The sequence below is a fragment of the Silurus aristotelis genome (genome assembly GCF_946808225.1).
Source record: "Silurus aristotelis genome assembly, chromosome: 2".
In the NCBI taxonomy this organism is placed as follows: domain Eukaryota; kingdom Metazoa; phylum Chordata; class Actinopteri; order Siluriformes; family Siluridae; genus Silurus; species Silurus aristotelis.
The window spans coordinates 29403827-29427549 of NC_139575.1; the positions used below are offsets into that span (position 1 = coordinate 29403827).

At 36.6% G+C, this 23723-nt stretch overlaps 2 protein-coding genes across 3 annotated transcripts in view; one reads left to right on the plus strand and one right to left on the minus strand.

Annotated features, from left to right (window-relative positions):
- Positions 1 to 3801: 3801 nt before the first annotated feature.
- ergic3 (ERGIC and golgi 3) overlaps positions 3802 to 23723 on the minus strand; it is a 28153-nt gene continuing 8231 nt past the window's right edge. Inside the window, exons 6-15 of one of the 2 annotated variants that reach the window (XM_083533901.1) lie at positions 18763 to 18928; positions 16202 to 16259; positions 13807 to 13821; positions 13574 to 13605; positions 13357 to 13453; positions 7136 to 7200; positions 6069 to 6205; positions 5786 to 5841; positions 5057 to 5703; positions 3802 to 4920 (exon numbers count right to left, since the gene is read on the minus strand). In XM_083533901.1, coding sequence (XP_083390027.1) covers positions 5624 to 5703; positions 5786 to 5841; positions 6069 to 6205; positions 7136 to 7200; positions 13357 to 13453; positions 13574 to 13605; positions 13807 to 13821; positions 16202 to 16259; positions 18763 to 18928 — 706 coding nt within the window. In that variant the 3' untranslated portion in view covers positions 3802 to 4920; positions 5057 to 5623. The remainder of the gene's footprint in view (positions 4921 to 5056; positions 5704 to 5785; positions 5842 to 6068; positions 6206 to 7135; positions 7201 to 13356; positions 13454 to 13573; positions 13606 to 13806; positions 13822 to 16201; positions 16260 to 18762; positions 18929 to 23723) is intronic. The other variant, XM_083533902.1, reaches the window with a different exon arrangement.
- Positions 7269 to 9028, plus strand: romo1 (reactive oxygen species modulator 1). Its single transcript, XM_083534737.1, has 3 exons — positions 7269 to 7428; positions 8012 to 8159; positions 8817 to 9028. The coding sequence occupies exons 2-3, from the start codon at positions 8029 to 8031 to the stop codon at positions 8923 to 8925; spliced, it is 240 nt and encodes a 79-aa protein (XP_083390863.1). The 5' UTR covers positions 7269 to 7428; positions 8012 to 8028; the 3' UTR covers positions 8926 to 9028.

Here is a 23723-nt window from a genome sequence, read left to right on the forward strand (position 1 = left end):
TGTTGTAATATTATGTAACAATATTGCAAAATAGAAATAAATAATAAAACCTAAAATGTATTTAAGAATAAATTTTTAATGTATTTATGAATACATTTTTAATGTATTTATGAATACATTTATATATTAATTTTATATGATTTATACTTTTTTTAATTCATGTAATATGCTAAATACAATTTTAACCATAACTATAAACTAAATTGTAATGTCGACATCATTGAGATGGTTTGGACATGTTCAGAAGAGGGACATGGGGTATATCGGTTGAAGAATGCTGAGGGTGGAGCCACCAGGAAGATGGAAAAGAGGAAGACCAAGGAGGCGGTTTATGGTTGTGGTAAAGGAAGACATGCAGGTAGTTTGAAAGAGGCAGATGTAGAGGACAGAGTAGTATGGAGACGAATGGTCTGTTGTGGCGACCCCTAATGGAAGAAGCTGAAAGAAGAAGAAGAAGAAGAAGAAGAAGAAGCTGAAGAAGCTGAAAGAAGAAGAAGAAGAAGCTGAAAGAAGAAGAAGAAGAAGAAGCTGAAAGAAGAAGAAGAAGAAGAAGCTGAAAGAAGAAAAAGAAGAAGAAGAAGCTGAAAGAAGAAGAAGAAGAAGAAGAAGCTGAAAGAAGAAGAAGAAGCTGAAAGAAGAAGAAGAAGAAGAAGAAGAAAGAGAAGAAGAAGAAGCTGAAAGAAGAAGAAGAAGAAGAGGAAGAAGAAGAAGCTGAAAGAAGAAGAAGAAGAAGAAGCTGAAAGAAGAAGAAGAAGAAGAAGAAGCTGAAAGAAGAAGAAGAAGAAGAAGAAGAAGAAGTGATGTCAGCATAAGTTTCAAATATTAGTTCTAAATTTGTTTAGCTCTCACTAGAAGTTCAGTAGCATTGTTCAACTGATCAAGATTTCATTCATAATGTTACAGACATCTTTAAATAAACCTCTCTACTTTTCAAAAATGCTTTTAGTTAACATGTATGTAAGTGGCCCATAAGTCATTAATCTGTATGTGCACTGCTTAATGTTGTATTTTGTAGCAAGTATTAGCACAAGTAAATGTAAATAAATGTTTTCAAAACAACAAAAGAATAGGTTTATTACAGACATTAAATGTGTACTTTTTTCCTTTTAAACAATAGAATGTGTAATTGCACTGTCTGGGTCACTTAAAAGTGATATCATGTAAATTATTTAGCTCTCAGTAAACTTGTCAACTCCCTCAATTAATTCAGATGGCATTATCATATATTCTGACACTACCAGATAATTAATTTATGTTCTATTTAATCACTTTCTTTTCTGCATGAATGAATCAGTAAATTCAGATTTCTAAAATTGATGATTAACAGTTAGGGTTTAAGGGTTATGGGTCAGTACAATCAGCACAGTGACTGATATCACAACACTGACACCACCCCTACCATATCCCCAACCTTCTCAGTTATTATGATCAATACCACATATAATGAAAAAGGCTGTTTCTGTAGCACATTATGCTCCCTATTACGCAGCTCCCTGGATCATTGTGGAGAATGCCATGATCTACCAGCTTCACTGAGCTCACACACACCTGGAGAGGCCATACATTTTTTAACACTTTTAACAGAGTCTAGCCATCCTGACTGAGCACTCACTGCTGCAGACAGATCAGGACTGGATTATAATGTACCTCACCAAAAGGCAGGAATATGTCAGATTTGGTGACACTCAACATTGGTGCACTCCAGATAAATGCATTGTCAACATTCTTGTTCACACGCAGGTTAATGATGTCAATTACAGGAGAAATAGATTCATACGAGGTCTGAAAACAATTTTTAAATCCTTTAATGTGTGAAATAAGCAGCAATGACTGTTTTACATGTCTGTAGTGGCCAGCATTATCCTCTTTGTTGTGGTGTTCTTGGAAGGTAGCATTGGGACTTGTGATGTCAACAGACTGGGCAGTTAATGAAAAATACCAGCTCTGTGGTGAAGATGGAACTAAACAGTGTAAACACAGTGACCAAGGTGGGGGTGAGAGGGAAACTGAAAGCTAAAATAGACATCTCTTCTCATTCTCTTAATGATAAGGTTCGCTCAAAAGCATATTTGGCCACAAAATACATCGGGAGAGTGGTTTTGTTCTACCAGCAACCAGACTCCACACAGATTTATTAAATTTTTATTTATTTTTTTTAGATCATTTGTGTTTTATAATATTTGCATTGTATTGATGATATCCCCCCCTTTTTTTGTTACTGCTCCTATCTGCACTGCTGCATCAACTTGTATTTCCACCACAGGGATTTAAAAAAAAAAGCAACACTTATTTTAAATGCTGTTCCCTGAATGTTTTTTTTCTTCTTCATTGCATCATTCCGAGTAAAGTCTAGAAACAATTATGCGTGAAAATCCCAGATCACATTCTGAGATTTACATTCAAATTTTCTTCATTTTGATGGTTGATTTGAAGCTGCTGTCCTATATGTGCATTTATTTATGAAATGCACTACAGCCCCATGTAGTTAGATAGTGAAATAATGAAAATTAATTACTAGGTGTACTCCAAATTAAAATGTTCTTTGTGTAGATATTTATCCTTTCTACTCGTAAAAAAAATAATGTTCAATATGATAATAATGAACAATAATAATGAACAGCATTTAATTTGTAATAAAAAAAAATTTGGTCATTTAATTTTGACAGGTTGATACAATAGAAAGGACATAGAGAGTTGACAATAATTAGAAAATGCAAAACTCAGTGAAACAATAGACACTACAATTCATAAATTTTTTTTTTTTTACATCTGCACGACCTTTACATGGAATTTAAAGTCTAATGTGTATTGTGTGCCTGTTTATTCCTAAAAATTATGCAAAATTTTTCATGTTTAAAAATGAATCTTTCTTGAAATTTATTTCAGTATAATTCCAGTCTACCTCAAGACAGGAATAAAAACAAATCATGGTTTACATCATAATTATTGGTTATAAGTTACAAACAATATACTATATTTTCAGGGTTTTCATGTACTAGACTTTATGACAAATTCTGAAAATTTGCTTTTGCAGATTTGTAGTTACACACTTTGCACCCCCCCCCCCTTTTATTTTTTTTATGTGGGCACTGTTTGTATATTAAAGCAGTGTTTATAGCACCACATGGTGGTTAACATCAATTACTGCAAAACAACCTAAAGTCGTTGAAGGAATAGAATAGCTAAATAGTCCTTTAATGTAATATGGTCATGTGATTGGTATTAATACAAAATACATTAACAAAGGAATAGTTATACGTTGACCTTTCATTTGTTTTATTGTATACATTTTTATACTAAAATGTTTAGTGAATTGAGAAACGTTAGAAATAAAATATAACAATAATAAAATAACATTTATATCTTTCTAATGTTTATCTGGTAATCTAGATTATTCCTCCATGTATATTTGCCTTTAATAAAGCATTTTCTATGTCATTAGCCAATAAGATCTAATACCAAACAATTAATCAATTCCACAAAGATGTGTTTTTTTATTCAATTGCTATTGTGTATAATTTTGCTTGGTCAGTGGCAATAAGAGTAAGTAAACTGTAATAATACTTAAATAAACTAAATATGCTCACTAGCAGTGTAACTGTACAGTAACTAATGGATTGAGGTTTATTATGACGCATGAAAAATAAAAATAAAAACCCTTCTGCCAACTGGCCATATCATTTTTTTCAAGGTACCGCCAAATCCTGTGTTTGTATTCCTACATACTAGGGCAGATTTCAGTCTATAAATCTATATTTTATAAATTAATAACAGTTGAAATCAAACAGGCCTATTATAGGCTCATTTTCACAATTTTATTAATATTTGCTATTTATAAATCCAGCACAGACCAATCTTTCAACCAAAAAATGTCAACCACAGCACTTGAGAAAAACAAATAAACAAACAAATAAAACAAGCCCTAGCCCCAATTCATACAAACATCATTCCATCTGTCACAATCCACTCTTGGATACACAAAGCCAGCCCTGAATTTGAGATGGATACCCAAAGATGTATAGAGTCACTGGCAATAGCCCTCACAGTGAACAGAATCTGATCTAGATAGTAAAGAATGCAAGAAATTAAAAAGAAGAGACCATACAAACAACTAAAGTCAAAAAAATTAATCAAAAAATCATACTTAATTGCAGGAAATATTTTACACTTTGACACCTGTTATATGGAAGTATATTATCTTCAAGATAAAGTTAGACCCTACTTAAATTGTCTTAATGAAAAAAATAATAATAATTTTTAATGCTGACTCCTGAAATTTAGCAGGAAATCTGTCCATGTATCAGAAAAAGCACAAAAACAATTGAAACATTTTTCTTTAAGAATTACATAAGACTTTATCAGACCATTAATTAATTTATGAAACAGTGGCATTTTAAAATAAAGGCCAATCCAAGCTAATCTACATGGCCTTTTGCATTCTCTGTATTTTGCAGTTCCCCAAGCAAATTCTAAAATTCTAGTACATAAAGCACATTATATTTATACTGAAATGTTTTGTGATTCTGCTGCTGATTTTTTTTTTAACGGTTTCTTTATTGCAGTTAAAAGTTAGATTAGGGAAATATTAGCTATGTCTCTGGTGGGCATTATCGATCAAAATTTGAAAGTAAAGTTAATCAAGTTTGCTGTTAGTTCCTAAAGACAAAAGAACAAAACATTTTTTGTCAACATTTTCAATGATCTTCAATGTCAAAGGTATTCCAATGAAAAATCCAATGTAGAGGAGTAATAAAGATACAAGGTTGCACTCTTTCAGCAAACAATAAAAAGTGGAAGGTTATTAATTTTATCTGCACAGAGTATACAGATGAGCTGGTGACTTTGCTGGATTAACTAGAGTTAGGGATAGTAAGAGCTAAACCCCTCTGTCATTACTGCCAGCAGCAGCTCAAATCCATTCTGGGTGAAGTAGTAAAAGAAACCATTAACCGACATAAAAAATAATGGAGATGAAACACACCTCTCTCTCTCTCTCTCTCTCTCTCTCTCTCTCTCTCTCATATATATATATATATATATATATATATATATACACACACACATACATACATACATACATACATACATACATATACACACACACATATACACACATTTCCATTATAAAAATATAACAAATGTGACTGGAGCTCAAATAAACATCAGAATTCATTATTTTTAACCTTCGACAATGATAACTCAAAGAAAACACTCCTTCTACTTCATATTTTCCACTCAGGAACTCCAGAGGTTTTTTGTTAAATATGAATGTCAAAGGTTACTAATATTACAATAATTAAATACATGTAAAGTAAACAATAGCTTTAGACTGCTTTCAGTGATATTTATCTAGCAATACTATATTTTTTCAATTTCAATGTACAAATTATTCAACTGTGCCTCATCATCAAATTTAACTCTAGAAATGTCCAGGTCATTGTGAAGTTAATTAGTTCTTCATTAAAGTGAAAACGTCAGTAAAGAACCCAAGCATGTCCAATGGCGAGGCCATGTGCCCAGGAAGTGTTCTCTGTGGCCAGATTCACACACACAAGGCTAGACATTCTCTCTTTCAACCAATACATGTGTCCGACAATTGTTCATGGTAGGTTCAGTGACATAGCTAGGAAGCTTTTCCCAACTCAATCTTCTTCTGTATGGCTTTTGCAGAGTGGTATATTAAGGAATCAATAAGTCCAGCAACTAGGAAAATAGAAAAATAATCATTTACAATTGCTGCATTATAGATTGGTACAAATTCTAGGAACAAAATCATTTCACCTACCTGTAAAAACTCCACCTATAATAGCACAGACTCCTGTTAGAAAATGAGTGAATGACCTGGAAGGACAAACAACAGTTGGTCAGAGTGCAGTCAGTCAGAGTATAAGTTGTTGTAAATTACGTATTACCATTAGTCCTTGGACAATTACTTCAAAATGCAATTATATTGTAAATTGCAAATAAATTGTTAAAGGTTTGTTCTGAAACACAACAATAAACCATAAAAAAAGAAAATCAAGATTCAAGGTATTTCTGCATCCTGCATTTGTGCTGTAAAAACGTACCGCTGTTTCTCTGTGAATTTGACCATCATGGGTGAAAGCTCATAGAGCACAAATACACCAGGAAGACCTTGATCTCCAATCAAACCATTGGCTACTTTTTCATGTCTGGTTACTGAAAATTGGTTTGTTTTCACCACCTATGAATACAAAAATTTTGTAGACACACAATCAATTTAATCAGCACATATCACACAGTAGTGACCCATTATTTTCTGTTTGGCTAGGCACATCACTGACATCCAAATGGCATATTTGGTGAAAAATATCATGATAATGTGAGTCATAAACCAGAGTCTTTTAAAAATAAATATCATAATGATAAAAATTAAAATTAGGTGGTGTAGTAGGTCATGTTAATGTCTCAAAACTGCATGGTCCTAAGACTGATCATGTACTTAGGTCACTGTATGTGAGTTCCCAGGATAGGCTGCAGATAGTTAATGAATGAATAAATAATGATAGTGAAAATATATAAACGCTTCTTGTGCACGTGATTTTCTATAATAATGCATCACTGTTAACTATACAGTTGGCTGAAAACCTACAACTACATTGGAATTAATAACATTGAAAATTAATGACACTAGTCATCCGCTCATAATGTTGGAGATTTTTGCCTGTTATCTTATTTCTCTCTCGTCACAGTATTTTACAAATCAAGAAAACAATGCGCTCATTTAACATGGCCTTAAAATAAATTACACTTTGTTAAGTTTCCTTTTCGATAATCCCGCTATTCGTCCGCGCTCCACGTTTTTGTCCACGTTCAATCTCTCGTGGGAGGGGCGTAACAGTGTTTTACTCTCATTTGTTAGTGAGATTTAAAACGACAACTACTTGACCCGGAAGTAGAAACTTGCACATTATAAGATTTATACTTTGTTGTTAGTGCATTATCTTTAATAAATATTTGATGTTTTGGTAGCCTTGTACGACTAATTCCTCAATAAATAGAAAACAACCTATACATGTGGTTTTAGGGAGATGGAATCAGGTTACAGTCCCATACATTTCACACAGTGGCGAACTATTTAGGTTCAGTTTACTTTCACTTGTAGAAAACTCACCTCGCCGTCTCCTTTAACGTAAATTGTTGGAACTATTTTCACGAAATACTGGTACATCATTGACGCTGGAAAATAAGAGGGGAAAGGGAGAAATGTTAAGAAGAAATCAGCTGCAGACTAGGTTATGCCTGTAGGAGGCGCTAAAAGGCTATGTGCTCCGCTAACTGCTTCCGGTTACGTAATGGCGTCTTTCTAAAAGGGCTAACATTGATAGCACGCAGTTGCACGAAGTGCGAGTCTTGAATCGGTCTTAAAACGCATCTTGAAAATTCTTGATCATTTATTTGGAAAAGGTATAACATTTTTGCATTTCTACATTCTGCAAAGTTTCTGTTTGTACTTTTGACAGTGTTAGAGCCTGACCGAGGTGACAGATTAGCATAGTGGCTAGTCGTACTGAATTATCAAGAAAATAGATTAGATGCTTAACCTCGTCTTGAACAAAACATAGACTCATTATGGTTACATGCATAACAGCTAGCGCATCAATCTAAACATTGCTCATGTCTTCAGCTAATGTACATTTTTTGAGGTTTCTAGCTCGAAAAATACAAGTGTATAGAGTAAAAAAAAGCCGAGTATAAGAATATCTATAACAAGTTGTTTTGTTTTTTTTACTTTAAAATGGGACACAGTTCAAATAAATATTAATTTGAGACTAATGCTCCTAGAATTATCTCTATAGCAACACTATACTTAAAGGATCTATCATGATGTATAGCATTATCCTGAAATACCCTCCCAGCCTTAAGTCTATAATGAAGCTATAGTAATACACATGCTAAAATCAACAGACAGGGAGAGAGAACAAATGTTTTTCACGTCACTAGCAAACATCTTGATTTAATGGCTAAAGATAAATGTGTGTTCATTTAGACCTGCCCAGAGGACAGATGCCTGTAGCTGTTGGGCCATACGGACAGACACAGCCAAACTGTTTTGACAGGGTTAAAATGGGCTTCATGATGGGCTTTGCGGTTGGAATGGCAGCTGGTGCCATGTTTGGAACCTTCTCCTGTCTACGGTAAGATCTCCACTTTGCTAAACTGTTTTAACAGGATGGTTGCCAACTTTCAAGGATAAAACTTTTTTCTAGTGCAGAGGTGTAACAGTAATCTTAGACAAAGGGACACAATATCAAAAAAAGACAGCACACGTACATGCCCTAGAACTTTTGCAGTGTTGCAAATGAACCTATCAGGGGCACAGGCTTTAAGACTACAAGTATGGTGTATTAAAACAGTGAGCGATGCCTGGATTCTTTTTCAGTGGTGAAACGTTCTTCAAAAGTGTAATTCCCAGGATATTAAGAGTTGAAATGATGCTGGCATAGCCACCTGTGTCATGGGGTTGAATAAAGCAAAATTTACCTCTCAAGGAGAGAAGGGTCAAACAGATAATATTGGCATCTTTTGGTACATATATACAGTAATCCTCCGTTTATCGCTGTTGTGACGTTCAAAACAATCCCCTATATGTTTTTTGGTCTATCGTGCTATCCACAGGAGACCAGGAAAATCAGCGAAACAAATTAGTTATGTGGCAAATGCAATTCCGCAATAAACCGGGGACGCGAGATTCAAACCGTGGTAAAGCGGAGGATTACTGTATACTATGTTGACTGACTTATTTATTTTTTGCTATGCTGTATAAATATATTATACTTCTTTTTTCTATACAGAATTGGGATGAGAGGTCGTGAACTGATGAGTGGAGTGGGAAAGACCATGATGCAAAGTGGGGGTACATTTGGGACCTTCATGGCCATTGGCATGGGCATTCGCTGCTGACTGCACTGTTCACTTGATTCTAAATCTTTTTCATATATTTGCAATGCTAGAAAACAGTATGTTCATAAAATTGTAATTTAAAGCAATAAAGTTGTAAAACAAATGCAAGATAAAATTTTTTAATTTGTCCTGTTTTGATAATGACTGGTCTTTTTTTTTTTTTTTTTTTTTTTTTTTTTAAAGGAATACAGTACTTTTTTTTTAATAGTTTTGTAAAAGGAGCCATCTCGAGTTTCCATTACAAGCATCAATACCCCAGTTGTTCAAGTTAGTACAACTCAGTTTAACACTTGTGCTTTTGTGTGCAACTGAACATTTGCAATTCAAAATGAAATTTGTGAAGAACCCTAGTAGTTTATAAATAGATTTCAGTCTGGTTCAATTAAAAAATTTAGTTAAACACAACCTTTCCTCTTGTCCAAATAAATAATGAAAAAATAAGTTTATATCTAATCTGCTATATTAAAATAAATATTTAATACTGTAAAAACACATTTTGGATGGGGAGATCCTGCTTCCCACTCCCCCTCTAACCATTTTTGCCCACCTGCTGTATGGCAGTGTGTGTGTAAAAGGGGAAAAGTGTTTTTGTAAAAAAATTTTTTTGCCAACTGTTTCAGAGGTGGTGGTTCAATGTTCAATGTTCTGGGTTACTAAATAGAAGGTCATGGTTTAAACCCTAGCACTGCCAAGCTACCACTGCTATATGCTATATGTGTGGGGAAAAATATATTTTTTTTTACTGTGCTGTAATGTGTATATGAACAATGCCTGTCAAAAGTTTGGAAACAGCTTTCCAGCTAGTCTTTTATAGCTAGTCTTTTATAATTATTAAGAGACAAACAAACTAGGTAAGAAAACTGTTGAAAATGTACTTTGTCCAAACAAATATATAACTACATTGTTAAACTTTATTTTAATTGAAAAATTCTCCCTTAGCTTAAATTAGTTTTAACACTGATTTACAGATTTCTAGCATTCAGCTGAAATACTTTGCCATGCCTCTTTTAAAACTTGCCAGAGGTGTTCTTCTGAACTAAGCTTTAGTTGTATAACCACGATTTCTGAGAACTGCTTCACATCTGTGTTGCATGGAGTGTACCAACCTCTGGCACACAGGTATTCCAGCCCAGGATGACTGCAATACACACCACAATTTCTCTGAATTTCGTGGTTTTGCCTCAGAAACAGCATTTTTGTGGTCACCCCACAAGTTTTCAATTGGATTAAGGTTTGGGATTAAGCTGGCCACTCCATAACATTAATCTTGTTGGTCTGGAACCAAGATGCTGGCTTACTGGTGTGTTTGAGGTCGTTGTGTTGTTGAAACACCAATTTCAAAAGGCAACATGACCTCTAAGTATTTTAATGTACACAAACTGATCCATTATCCCCGGAATGCGATAAATAGGCCCAACACTAGTATGAGAAGCATCCCCATATCATACACCACATGCTTCACTGTCTTCACAGTGTACTGTGGCTTTAAATCAGTGTTTGTAGGCCATCAGACCATGTGTGGGGCCCCTAAACCCAAAAAGAACAATCTTGCTTTCATCAGTCCACAAAATATTGCAAAATTACTCTGTAGGCCAGTAAATGTGTTCTTTGGCAAATTGTAACCTCTTTTCAACAGTGGGACTGAAAGCTTGGCTTCACATAGATGTCTTCTAATTCTCACAGGTAACAATTACTTACTTACAACTTTAGACATTCTTTGATCACCCTGGAGCTGATTATTGGCTGAGTCTTTGCCATTTTGTCTTTACTTCGATCCATTTGAATAGTAGTTTTCTGTTTTCTCTCACGACTTTCTGGTTTTGGTTGCCATTTTAAAGCATTTAATATCATTTTAGCTGGGCAGCCTATAATTTACTGCACTTCTTTATGTTTTTCCCTCTCTAATTAACTTTGTGATCAAAGTACGCTGTCCTTCTGAACAATGTCTGGAATGACCCATTTTAAGATTTTCAAAGAGAAATGCACAGTACAACATTTGCTTCCTTCGTCCTTAAATAAGGGACACTTGTTTGACACCAGTTTTTCCACAGAATTATTTACCTATTTAATTAAACTACACACCGCTATTACAGGTGCATCTCAATAAATTAGAATATCATTAAAAAGTTGATTTTGTTTTAGTAATTCAATACAAAAAATTTAACTCGTATATTATATAGATTCATCACACACAGACTGGTATATTTCAAGTGTTTATTTCTTTTAATTTTGATGATTATGGCTTACAACTAATAAAAACCCAAAATTCAGATCATATCTATTTTATATAGATATATCAGAAAATTTTAATATTACTTAAGACCAATAAAAAAATAAAAGATGTTTAATACAGAAATGATGAACTACTGAAAAGTATGAACGTGTACAGAATTCAATACTCTGTCGGGGCTCCCTTTGCATTAAATACTGCAGTGGCATCCGAGGCGATCATTCTGTGACGCTGCTGACGTGTTTTGGAAGCCCAGGTTGCTCTGATAGCGGCCTTCAGCTCCTCTATGTTGTTTGGTCTGGTGTCTCATATCTTCCTCTTTACATTACCCCATAGATTCTCCATGGGGTTTAGGTCGGGTGAGTTTGCTGGCCAAATAAGCACATAAATACCATGGCCCTTAAACCATTTAATAGTGCTTTTGGCCTTGTGGGCAGGTGCCAAGTACTGTTGAAAATTGAAATCAGCATCTCCATAAAGCTGGTCAGCAGAGGGAAGCATGAAGTGCTCTAAAACTTCCCGGTAGATGGCTGTGCTGGCCTTGGACCGGATAAAACACAGTGGACCAACACCAGCATATGACACGACTCCCCAAACCACCATTGACTGTGCAAACTTTACACTGGATCTCAAGCAACTTGGATTCTGTACCTCTCCTCTTCTTCCAGACTCTGGGACCTTGATTTCCAAATTAAATGCAAAATTTTCTTTCCTTTAATATGAAAAGATGACTTTGGCCCACTGAGCAACAGTCCAGTCCTTTTTGTCCTTTGCCCAGGTATGACACCTCTGACGTTGTCTCTGGTTCAGGAGTGGCTTGACACAAGGAATGCGTCAGTTGTAGTCCATGGATACGTCTGTGTGTGGTGGCTCTTGAAGCACTGACTTCAGCTGCAGGTCCACTCTTTGTGAATCGCCCCCAAATTCTTGAATGGGTTTCGTTTCACCTTTATCTAACATAATATTCCCTTTTATTCAACTTTCCATTATTGTCCCTGTATACAGCACTATGTAAACAGTCAGCTTCTTTAGCGATGACCTTTTGTGTCAATGATTATCTTCAAAATTTTAAAAAATAAACACTTGAAATATATATCAGTCTGTGTGTGACGAATCTATAATATACGAGTTTCACTTTTTATATTGAATTACTAAAATAAATAAACTTTTTAATTATATTCTAATTTATTGAATAAACATATTTTCATCTTTCACATTTTAATCGAATAATTATGCTACATTAAACTACATAATTCACAATTAATTTTTGTTCAAATGCTTTTCAATCTGCATAATATACAGTAAAATAAAAAAAAAATCCCTAATGCGATTTTGTGCTTATATTAAAATTTCTGGCATGATTCCAATTCTTGATTTGAAAGATGCATGTATAACAAATGTATGTAGGGGACTGTAAATCTATAAAAGTAAAATATTGACTTACTTTCCACAACATGAACTGCAGAAAGAAGAAAAAGGAGTCATGATAATGTTTTTTCTTTTCTTTTGGGAAACAAGTGTCTTCACTCAAAATTAGTTTTACTATTTTAAAGGATGGGAAAGGGTCTATTTTTCTGTTGTAATTGAACAGCAATTTACAAGATAAAACTGAACTACACTATGTGTTTGTAGTATTTCTATTAGTAAAACACCTTACATTCAAAGAAATAAAACTCTTTGGGGTTTTGGGGCTGATTGGCAAAAATATTCATAAAATGCTCCCATGCCTTGCGTTTAATATAAAATGCTCCCATGCCTTGGATGACTTGGGACACACATTTGTTCCTGCTGAAGGTTGACCCTGTCCTGTCCCCCGTTTTCACAGGTGGCTATGTTATCTTGCCAAACCGAAACTTAAGCAGCACAACTAATCGATAACGGAATTCGTTAACATAAAATTTCATTATCGCTTACTTGTAGCAGCTCTAAAATATATATAAATTACATGTTTTCATCTTTCACAGTTTAATATGAATAATTTTGCAAACAAGATTTTAAATGCTTTTCAATCTGAATAATATACTTACAAAAAAAATCCAAAATGATAGTGTTTATATTAAAATTTCTGGAATGATCTCAATTGGGGATTTGAAAGTTGCATGTTGCCAATGTTCATGTTGTTGTACTGATGAGCTTTATTGAAGCATAAAATCCTTGATCCAAAACCTGATATGGTAAACATATTAATAAAAGCTACATACCTTGTGCAGCTTCAACATTAGTTCCATCAAGTGGGTTGACAATTCCAGGGTAATCTTTTCCGAATGAGAGATGTTTAATCAAATGGGTCATGTTGATCTATGAATATTTAAGAAATGTAAATAACTTACACCAGTGATATAATAATTGACAACATACTGTATCAGACTTTGTAGAATATACATATAAAAAAAAAAAAAAACAAGAAGCAAAGCTTACATTATCTAGTCCATAACTCTGCAAATCATGAACTGGGAAGGAAAAAAAGTTTTGGCAAACATGTTATAAGTTGTTTGGTTGTGCAAAGTAACTCCTTGATTCTGATTAGTCAACAAAGTCACAATTCTGAAATGAAAGCAAAGCATAATAAAACAGTGAGAATTCAAAGGTTTTTAGGTATAACTAATGTATGAAGGGGACTGTAAATCTATATAAGTAAAAGTTTGACTTACTTTCCACAGCATGAACTGCAGAAAGAAGAAAAAGGAGTCATGGTAATGTTTTTTTTTTTCTTTTGGGAAACAAGTGTCTTCACTTCAAATTTGTTTTACTCTTTTTAAGGGATTGGGAAAGTGTTTATTCTTTGTGTCTATTTTTCTGTTGTAATGAACAGCATTTTACAAAATAAAATAAAAAAAAATACACTGTGTGTGTAGCATTTCTATTAGTAAAACACCTTACACTAAAATAAATAAGAAAACCCTATTTTGAGATTGATTGGTGAAAATATTCAAATAAATATTCCTCCAACCAGTAAAAGGTATATATGTTGCTTATACAGAAAATGTCTAACAGGTCTTGCAATTCCACCCTCACCTCCCTCCAACACAGCACGTTTGAAGGCCACAACATGATAACTTTATTTATCTGTACAAAAACATTTTCTCTCATTTTCTACATGGCTTCAGTATCACAGCACAGTTCTGAGTTAATTGTCAAAAGCCTCTAGTGTTTTAACATAATTTGTTCAAAGAACTTCCAATTATTGTCTTTTTTTCTACACACTGAAGACATCTTAGTTCCTTATATTTACAACATTTTGTTAAACAACTTACTATTACAGATACTTATCGTACTTAGCACCTTTTGTTTGAACCCATCCAGTTTTCAATTTATCAAAGGGAAGGAAAAGATTAGGAGCAAATCAACTTCTGAACGAATGTATGAAGACGAAATGACAAATGCCCCAGTCTTTATCAATAACAGAGTAAAGAAAGGGTGTTTTGTTTCATTTAATGAAAAACTACTACACCAAAATGGTCAGACAGCAGTGGTGCAGGCCCAGCTGAAAGCATGGCCATCTTTACCAGGGGTACTCTGACTGGATCATGACAAGTCCTGCATGACATTAATACCAAGGTATCGAAAATTGTCCACTCTCTCCACTAGGGTTGATTGATCTTCCTGGTGTCTACATGGCTCAGGGCTGTGAAAATAAGATGTATAATGGAGGTATCTGTAGAGGGGTGGTATGCAATCTCTAATAGTCAAGTGTCAGGTAAGTAAGGAGCCAATAAAATCCCTGGCCAGTTTTTAAAAACATCAAAATTGAGGTCATTGTTACTGGATGATAGTCATTGAGGTAGGTGGGTGTGATTTCTTCTGGGACAGGAATGATAATGGACTTTTTGATGAATGATGGAATTACTGACTGAATTACTGTTCTAGAGAGACAATGAATTACTCTGAATAGAGGTGGTAGCTGGTCAGTACAGGACCTGACCTGTGATGCAGTCTGGTCCTGTTGCTTTACTAGTATTCAATCCCCTGAAAGTATTCCTCACATCATGCTCAGAAACTGTGAAAAGATTTCCCATTCTGACATTCTTTATCTGCATGCAGAAGTGTCTGTATTCACCATTCTGGAGGATGGTGTCTTATAGACGGTCATTGTGTTATATGCAGTGGTGTGAAATCTCTGGACGGTTTTATCCACCCATGGTTGCAGGTTGGCAAACATTATAAAGGTTGTTTTCTGGAATGTATCAATTACCCAGTAAAATCGCAAACAAGCTTAGGTAAACATACTAATGTCATCAGAGCTGCACCTGAAGTCCCAATCTGCATCATCTTGCACAGGGGTGCCCAATCTTTTCCACAAAGGGCCGGTGTGGGTGCTAGTTTCATTGTAATTGTGCAATTATAACCAAACTATTCTAAAAATTATTCTATATATTCTATAGTGTCATAGTTTTGATCTCAAACTCAGATGTCTTCAGAATAGAGCAAAAACAAAAGAAGCTAACCTTGCAATTTCAAAACTTTTAGTGGGGACTGCATAATTCAGTCATTTCAGATTAATGGAGTAATATTGCAAGCCTGTGTTGAATTCAAAACAAGTTGAGTTTAAAACAATTAATTAATCCCTAATTAATAATTACTTATAATTAATATTAAAAGTAATTAATTTCACTGTACACTGCTTTGGTTCACTTCACATTTGTTTTCGGTATGGACAGTCATAAAATTGTCTTCCCACCATAAATCAAATGAACCATGGTTCATTTTTATGTGGACCAAGACACAAAAAACTTAGCTCAGTTGTTTCTTTAAACCGGTCAAAATGAGCTAAACTAAAGAAAACAGTTTGGCCGGTCTAGAAAATAAGAGCTCCCTAAAACCATATAACACAAATAGGCAAAACATATAAAGGGGGGTGGTTTACATGCACATATATATTTTGTACCATATTCAAATAAAGAATGCGCTACAGAATCTAACTTATAACAAAATCTCTGATTCTACTCCTGGCTTGTTTGTTATAAATACATAGTTAAAATCTGAATAATTTAAAAAAACTGAAAATGTGAATCTGAGCTGATAAAGTAAACTAGCCTCAGTACGTACCATGAACATGAGACTGCTGAAAGCTCTTTCCAGGAGCAAAGTGGAAGTTACCAGCCACCTAAATCAAGAAATAATTTTAGTCATATATTTTATCTAAGGGAACCTGCAAGAAATGTGATAAACATTGAAGTAGCTGTATAAACAATTTGTTGCATAAATGCTGGCAAACGAAATTAACTTAAATGAAATGACATAAATAGAGACCGGTAAGTAATTGGGTAAATACCGGACTACCGATAAGCTTCAGGACAAACAGTACTATTATCGATACTCCCATTGTTTTATCTCTGTATACTTCGGTGTTCATTTTAAATTAGAAGCTGCTCAACAAGCAGCCACTATAAGCTTTAAAATGTCAAACAGTACACTTTTATACATAAATACACTGAGATGACCATCTGTGAGCAACAGTATGGTTTCATGCCGAGGAAGAGCACCACATTATTTGCTTTGAAGTATAGAGATGGACAGAAGAATTGCAATGTGTATTTGTGGATTTAGAGAAAGCGTACGACAGGGTGCCGAGAGAGGAGTTGTGGTATTGTATGAGGAAGTCAGGTGTGTCAGAGAAATATGTGAGGGTGGTGCAGGACATGTTTGAGGACAGTGTTACAGCAGTGAAGTGTGCAGTAGGTACGACAGACAGGTTCAAGGTGGAGGTTGGACTGCATCAAATATCAGCCCTAAACCCTTTCCTGTTTGCAGTGGTTATGGACATGTTGACGGACGAGGTCAGACAGGAGTCTACATGGGCTATGATGTTTGTGGATGATATTGTGATTTGTGGTGAGAGTAGGGAGCAGGTTGAGAAGAGCCTGGAGAGGTGGAGGTATGCGCTGGAGAGAAAGGGAATGAAAGTCAGTAGAAGTAAGACAGAGTACGTGTGTGAATGAGAGGGAGGGCAGTGGAGTGGTGAGGTGGAGAAGGTGGAGGAGTTCAGGTACTTGGGGGTCAACAGTGCAAACTAATGGAGAGTGTGTTAGAGAAGTAAAAGAAAAAAAAGTGTGTAGGCAGGGTGGAGTGAGTTTAGAAGAGTGGCAGGAGTAATTTGTGATAGAAGGGGTATCTGCAAGAGTAAAAGGGAAAGTTTATAGGACAGTGGTGAGACCTGCGATGTTGTATGGTTTAGAGACAGTGGCACTCACTAAAAGACAGTAGGTGGAGCTGAAGGGAGCAGAGCTGAAGATGTTGAGGTTTTCGTTGGGAGTGACGAGGATGGACAGAATTAGAAATGAGTTTATTAGAAGGAAGGAAGACATGCAGGTAGTTGGTTTGAAAGAGGACAGAGTAGTATGGAGACTGAAGTTATTTATTATATATATATATATATATATATATATATATATATATATATATATATATATATATATATATATATATATATATATATATATATATTAATGAATAAAAAAAAAAATTATCCAATTATTAGTAACTCGAGAAATTCGATTAAAAAAATTAAATAGTATAAAATTAATCGTGACAAATCATTTTGCCTCAATGCTTCGTTTAGTCCATTTAACTACACACAATGAAAAATGGAGGAACGAGGAGAAAACTCCGTATCCACCATATAAAAATTTTTGACTAATTCCAAGGTTTTTTCTCTCGCAATTCCGAAAGCTTTACACATTGAAAATGAAATGGGCTACAATCAATAGGTTTGCATGGTATTAAACTGAGCCTCTGATCCCTGGGGAGAACTCTGTCTAACAATCAGCTCTGAAAGACACAGAACAAGACAGATGAAGCCTCGTTCATACACCAACAGCTTCAAGTTGAATGTTGAATGTTTACGTTAAATAAAGTCAGAATTGTTCATTTTAAGAAACCTGTCTTTTCTCTTGTATATTTAGAATTGTTTTTTTAATAAAGTAAAAGTACTTTTTATACAATAACTTAATTAATCGTTGGAATAATCTTTAAAATATTTAATTACTATAATAATTGATAGCAGCAGCTCCAGGAGAAACGTTTAAAAGTGAGGGCTCATGTAAAAAATATTATGTGCCACCAGTGTCAGATGCAATATCTACTAAGTGTAATAGTGAACAAAGGAGGCAAAACTAGTAATATAATTAAACTTTTACTAATAAAACGTCCATATACCTCAAGCAATACTCTCCATGGTCTCGCAACTTCAACTCTAAATGCAACTTCCCTGCCTCAGCCTCAAGTGAATGTAACACTCAATATGAAATAAGTTTTAGTTAGTACTGGTTGTCTTTGGCGACGCCACATCGGTTTTGAAATGTAAATCTGAATATGAATAACCCCACAGGAAACGCTAGGCTAGAAAAGGTTTCAGAGGAATTAGACGGAAACAAATTCTTAGACACAAAGAAGTAGCCTATTCACAGTAATAAAGTTCAGCAATAATAAAATAACTTACAATTTTCAACATCTTTTTTACATCGTCTTTTTGCATCAAATTATAAAGAGTAGTATCAATAACAGTATCAATAGGTTTCTGTATTGAAAAGAAGTATCGGTATCAATAAAATGTAAACAATCCCATCACTAGTCATAAACCTATATTGCTTTCAGTGTATGTTTGCTACCTTATTGACCTCGAGGAAACCATAGACCTGGCAACCTTCATTCTTCTGCTCTTGCATCTTCTGACTGAAGCCCTCTCTCTTGCACTGCTCGATGGTGTCAGGTGTCTTAAAGGCCCAGCCACGGCGACGGTATGCCTCACGCACATCATCACATGTGTTACAGCACCTATTTATCAGAAAGAAGTCAGTAGTTCTTTGGCTCAATTATCTGTTGGTTACATTATTTATTACATTAAATAGTAAGTTTGAATCACAATAATGTCACAGCCATCTGTGGCCATAAATAAAAGACAGCAAACGTGGCCTCTGAAGCAATAACACTCCAAAAAACATTCTGTAATTTATGTATGTAAAAAAAACTTTCTTTCGGTTTCTCCCATTAGGGGTCGCCACAGCGGATCATCCGCATGTTTGATTTGGCACATGTTTTTACGCTGGATGCCCTTCCTAACGCAACCCTCCCCATTTATCCGGGCTTGGGGCCGGCACTAAGGATTGTGCAACCCTAATGGCTGGGGTTGGTTCCCTGACCGGGGATCGAACCCGGGCCGCAGCAGTGAGAGCGCCGCATCCTAACCACTAGACCACCAGGGAACCTGTAATTTATGTATGTAGAAGAGGATAATTAGCGCTTTCCTGAAATGTGTTCAACTGTGTCAATTTTAAAAGACACAGTTGCTTGGAGCAGGTACATGCTGGCCGTCACACTTGAATTCTGTTAATTATCAGGATATATAAGAACCCAGCCATTAGGGGGGCACAAGCCAGTGCACTCTTAGTGCCGGTCCCAAGCCCGGGTAAATGGGGAGGGTTGCGTTAGGAAGGGCATCCAGCGTAAAACATGTGCCAAATCAAATATGCGGATCACAAATGAGAATTTCATACCGGATCGGTCGAGGCCCGGGTTAACAACGACCGCCACAGGTATCGTTAGCCGACAGGGTACCGGTGGAAATTGGGCTACTGTTGGCCGAAGGAGGAGAAGGAGAGGAGGAAGACGTCTACAGAGACGGCAGGAAAAGGAGCAGTGTAGGAGAGTAGAGGTTCGGGTTGGTACTTTAAATGTTGGTACTATGACGGGTAAAGGGAGAGAGATAGCTGATATGATGGAGAGGAGAAAGGTAGATATGTTGTGTGTTCAGGAGACCAAGTGGAAAGGGAGTAAGGCCAGGAACATTGGAGGTGGATTTAAACTGTTTTATCATGGTGTGGATGGAAAGAGAAATGGTGTAGGGGTGATTCTGAAGGAAGAGTACAGTAAGAGTGTAGTGGAGGTGAAGAGAGTTTCTGATAGGGTGATGATCGTGAAGGTGGAGGTTGAAGGGATGATGATAAATGTCATCAGTGCCTATGTTCCACAAGTTGGCTGTGAGATGGAGGAGAAGGAAAGATTCTGGAGTGAATTAGATGAAGTGGTAGATGGTGTACCTAGGAAAGAACGATTGGCGATTGGGGCAGACTTTAATGGGCATGTAGGTGAAGGGAACAGAGGTGATGAGGAGGTGATGGGTAGGTATGGTTTTAAGGAGAGTAATGTGGAAGGGCAGATGGTGGTAGATTTTGCAAAAAGGATGGAAATGGCAGTGGTGAACACGTATTTTAAGAAGAAGGAGGATCATAGGGTGACGTATAAGAGTGGAGGAAGGTGCACACAGGTGGATTATGTTCTGTGTAGGAGATGCAACCTGAAGGAGATTGGAGACTGTAAGGTGTTGGCGGGGGACAGTGTAGCTAGACAGCATCGGATGGTGGTCTGTAGGATGGTTTTGGAGGCGAAGAAGAAGAGGAGGAAAGTTAGGTTTGAAAGAAGAATAAGATGGTGGAAACTGAAGGAGGAAGAGTGTAGTGTGAGGTTCAGGGAAGAGGTCAGACAGGGGCTTGGTGGTGGTGAAGAGGTGCCGGATGATTGGGCAACTACTGCAGGAGTGATGAGGAAGGCAGCTAGAAAAGTACTTGGTGTGACATCTGGAAATTGAAAGCAAGACAAGGAGACGTGGTGGTGGAATGAGGAAGTGCAGGAGAGCATTAAGGGAAAGAGGTTGGCAAAACAGAAGTGGGATCGACAGAGTGATGAGAAAAGTAGGCAGGAGTACAAGGAGATGCGGCAGCAGGTAAAGAGGGATGTGGCGAAAGCCAAGGAAAAGGCATATGAGGAGCTGTATAAGAGGTTGGACACTAAGGAAGGAGAAAAGGATTTATACCGATTGGCCAGGCAGAGGGACCGAGCTGGGAAGGATGTACTGCAAGTTAGAGCAATAAAGGATGGAGAGGGAAATGTGTTGACTAGTGAGGAGAGGGTGTTGAGAAGATGGAGGGAGTATTTTGAGCAGCTGATGAATGAGGAAAATCAGAGAGAGAGAAGATTGGAGGATGTGGAGTTGGTGAAGCAGGATGTAGATAGGATTAGTAAGGAGGAAGTGAGAGCAGCGATTAAGAGGATGAAGAATGGAAAGTCGGTTGGACCAGATGACATACCGGTAGAAGCGTGGAGATGTTTAGGAGAGATGGCAGTGGAGTTTTTAACCAGATTGTTTAACAGAATTCTGGAAGGGGAGAGGATGCCTGAGGAATGGAGAAGGAGTGTGCTGGTACCGATCTTTAAGCATAAGGGAGATGTGCAGACCTGCAGTAACTACAGGGGAATTAAGTTGATCAGTCACACCATGAAGTTATTGGAAAGAGTAGTGGAAGCCAGGCTGAGAGAAGAGGTGACCATCTGTGAGCAACAGTATGGTTTCATGCCGAGGAAGAGCACCACAGATGCCTTATTTGCTTTGAGGATGTTGATGGAGAAGTATAGAGAAGGACAGAAGGAGCTGCATTGTGTATTTGTGGATTTAGAGAAAGCGTACGACAGGGTACAGAGAGAGGAGTTGTGGTATTGTATGAGGAAGTCAGGTGTGCCAGAGAAGTATTTGAGGGTGGTGCAGGACATGTATGAGGACAGTGTGACGGCAGTGAAGTGTGCAGTAGGTACGACAGACTGGTTCAGGGTGAAGGTTGGACTGCATCAAGGATCGGCCCTGAGCCCTTTCCTGTTTGCAGTGGTGATGGACAGGTTGACGGACGAGGTCAGACAGGAGTCTCCCTGGACTATGATGTTTGCAGATGATATTGTGATTTGTGGTGAGAGTAGAGAGCAGGTTGAGAAGAGTCTGGAGAGGTGGAGATATGCGCTTGAGAGAAGGGGAATGAAAGTCAGTAGGAGTAAGACAGAGTACATGTGTGTGAATGAGCGGGAGGGCAGTGGAGTGATGCGGTTGCAGGGAGAAGAGGTGGAGAAGGTGGAGGAGTTCAGGTACCTGGGGTCAACAGTGCAAAGTAATGGAGAGTGTGTTAGAGAAGTAAAGAAAAGAGTGCAGGCAGGGTGGAGTGGGTGGAGAAGAGTGACAGGAGTGATTTGTGATAGTAGGGTATCTGCAAGAATGAAAGGGAAAGTTTATAGGACTGTGGTGAGACCTGCGATGTTGTATGGATTAGAGACAGTGGCATTGAGTAAAAGACAGGAGGTGGAGCTGGAGGTAGCAGAGCTGAAAATGTTAAGGTTTTCGTTGGGAGTGACGAGGATGGACAAGATTAGAAATGAGTTTATTAGAGGGACAGCACATGTAGGATGTTTTGGTGACAAGGTGAGGGAGGCGAGATTGAGATAGTTTGGACATGTGCAGAGAAGGGACATGAATTATATTGGTAGAAAAATGCTGAAGATGGAGCCACCAGGTAGGAGGAAAAGAGGAAGGCCAAGGAGGAGGTTCATGGATGTGGTGAGGGAAGACATGCAGGTAGTTGGTGTGAAAGAGGCAGATGTAGAGGACAGGGTGGTATGGAGACGGATGATCCGCTGTGGCGACCCCTAATGGGAGCAGCCGAAAGAAGAAGAAGATCAGGATATATAAGTCAAAACCCAGTAACTTTTAACAGAATGACCTTGGGGGAAAAAAAGGATCTCAAACATGCATCCCAATCAACAAAGAAACATAAAAATATTAACTCCCAAGTTGTAGAAGAAACAGCATTACAATAGTATTAATATAGATTTATACAAATATAGAGATCTATACCAAACATGTGTACACATGCATGCCAACCTATTTTAAAAAGGTGCAAAAAATGAAATAGCGTCATTTAAATAGGACTGTTTTAATGAATTTTCCTTTTGATACACAGCTCTACACAGTCTTTATATTGATTGGTTCATCCTTTGTAACACCAAATGAAATCCACAAGTTCTCACAGGTGAAACCAAGAACTCATACCAAGAACAGATGTACAAAGCTTATAATTGATTAAATAATCGAGCTAACAGTATTTAAAAAAAAAATAAAAAAATAGGGTGGATCCAAACATAGGTGCAATGTTCTTTAAGTAGTTTAACACAGTGGTCCCCAACCTTTTTTGGTCTGTGTCATTTTCACGGAGCGGCCTTTAAAGTGTGGCGGATAAATACAACAAAATAAAATGACCTTATTGTTTGACATAACTTCAAGAATCCATTTTGCTTTAATAGGGCAAACAGAATGATGCTTAAAAGAATATCAAGAACTGGCTCAAAGTTTTCTTTTAATATTTTATGCCATTTTGCGATTTCAAGTGAACATTTTTTGGCTTGCTACTGCTTGTGGTTTTTTCCCCCCACTGCTCCAAATAACAGTATTTACACCACTCCAGCTGGCACTTGTCTTTGTAGTCTTAAGCTTGTGTGCAATTGCTTGGCATTGGAAACCCATTTCAGGACCCTCCCAAAGCATAGTTTTTGATGCTTTGGAACTGTATAGTGACCCCACCAAACCTAAATGAATATAACATTTAATGCTAAATACAACAAACCCAATACATACCCCAGTACCTTCTATTTGCCCCAAACCCTATCATTAACCAAAATCTAAACTTATTTTTAACAATATTTTTAAACTTTTCACACACTGTAAGAAATGCCAATGAAGTTTTGTTTTTTGGTTAAT

Excerpts from the sequence above, each read along its gene's own strand:
- romo1 (XM_083534737.1), top strand. The coding sequence starts at position 8,029 with ATGCCTGTAGCTGTTGGGCCATACGGACAGACACAGCCAAACTGTTTT. Across the intron at positions 8,160-8,816 it reads GGAACCTTCTCCTGTCTACG|AATTGGGATGAGAGGTCGTG; the intron begins GTAAGATCTCCA and ends TTTTCTATACAG.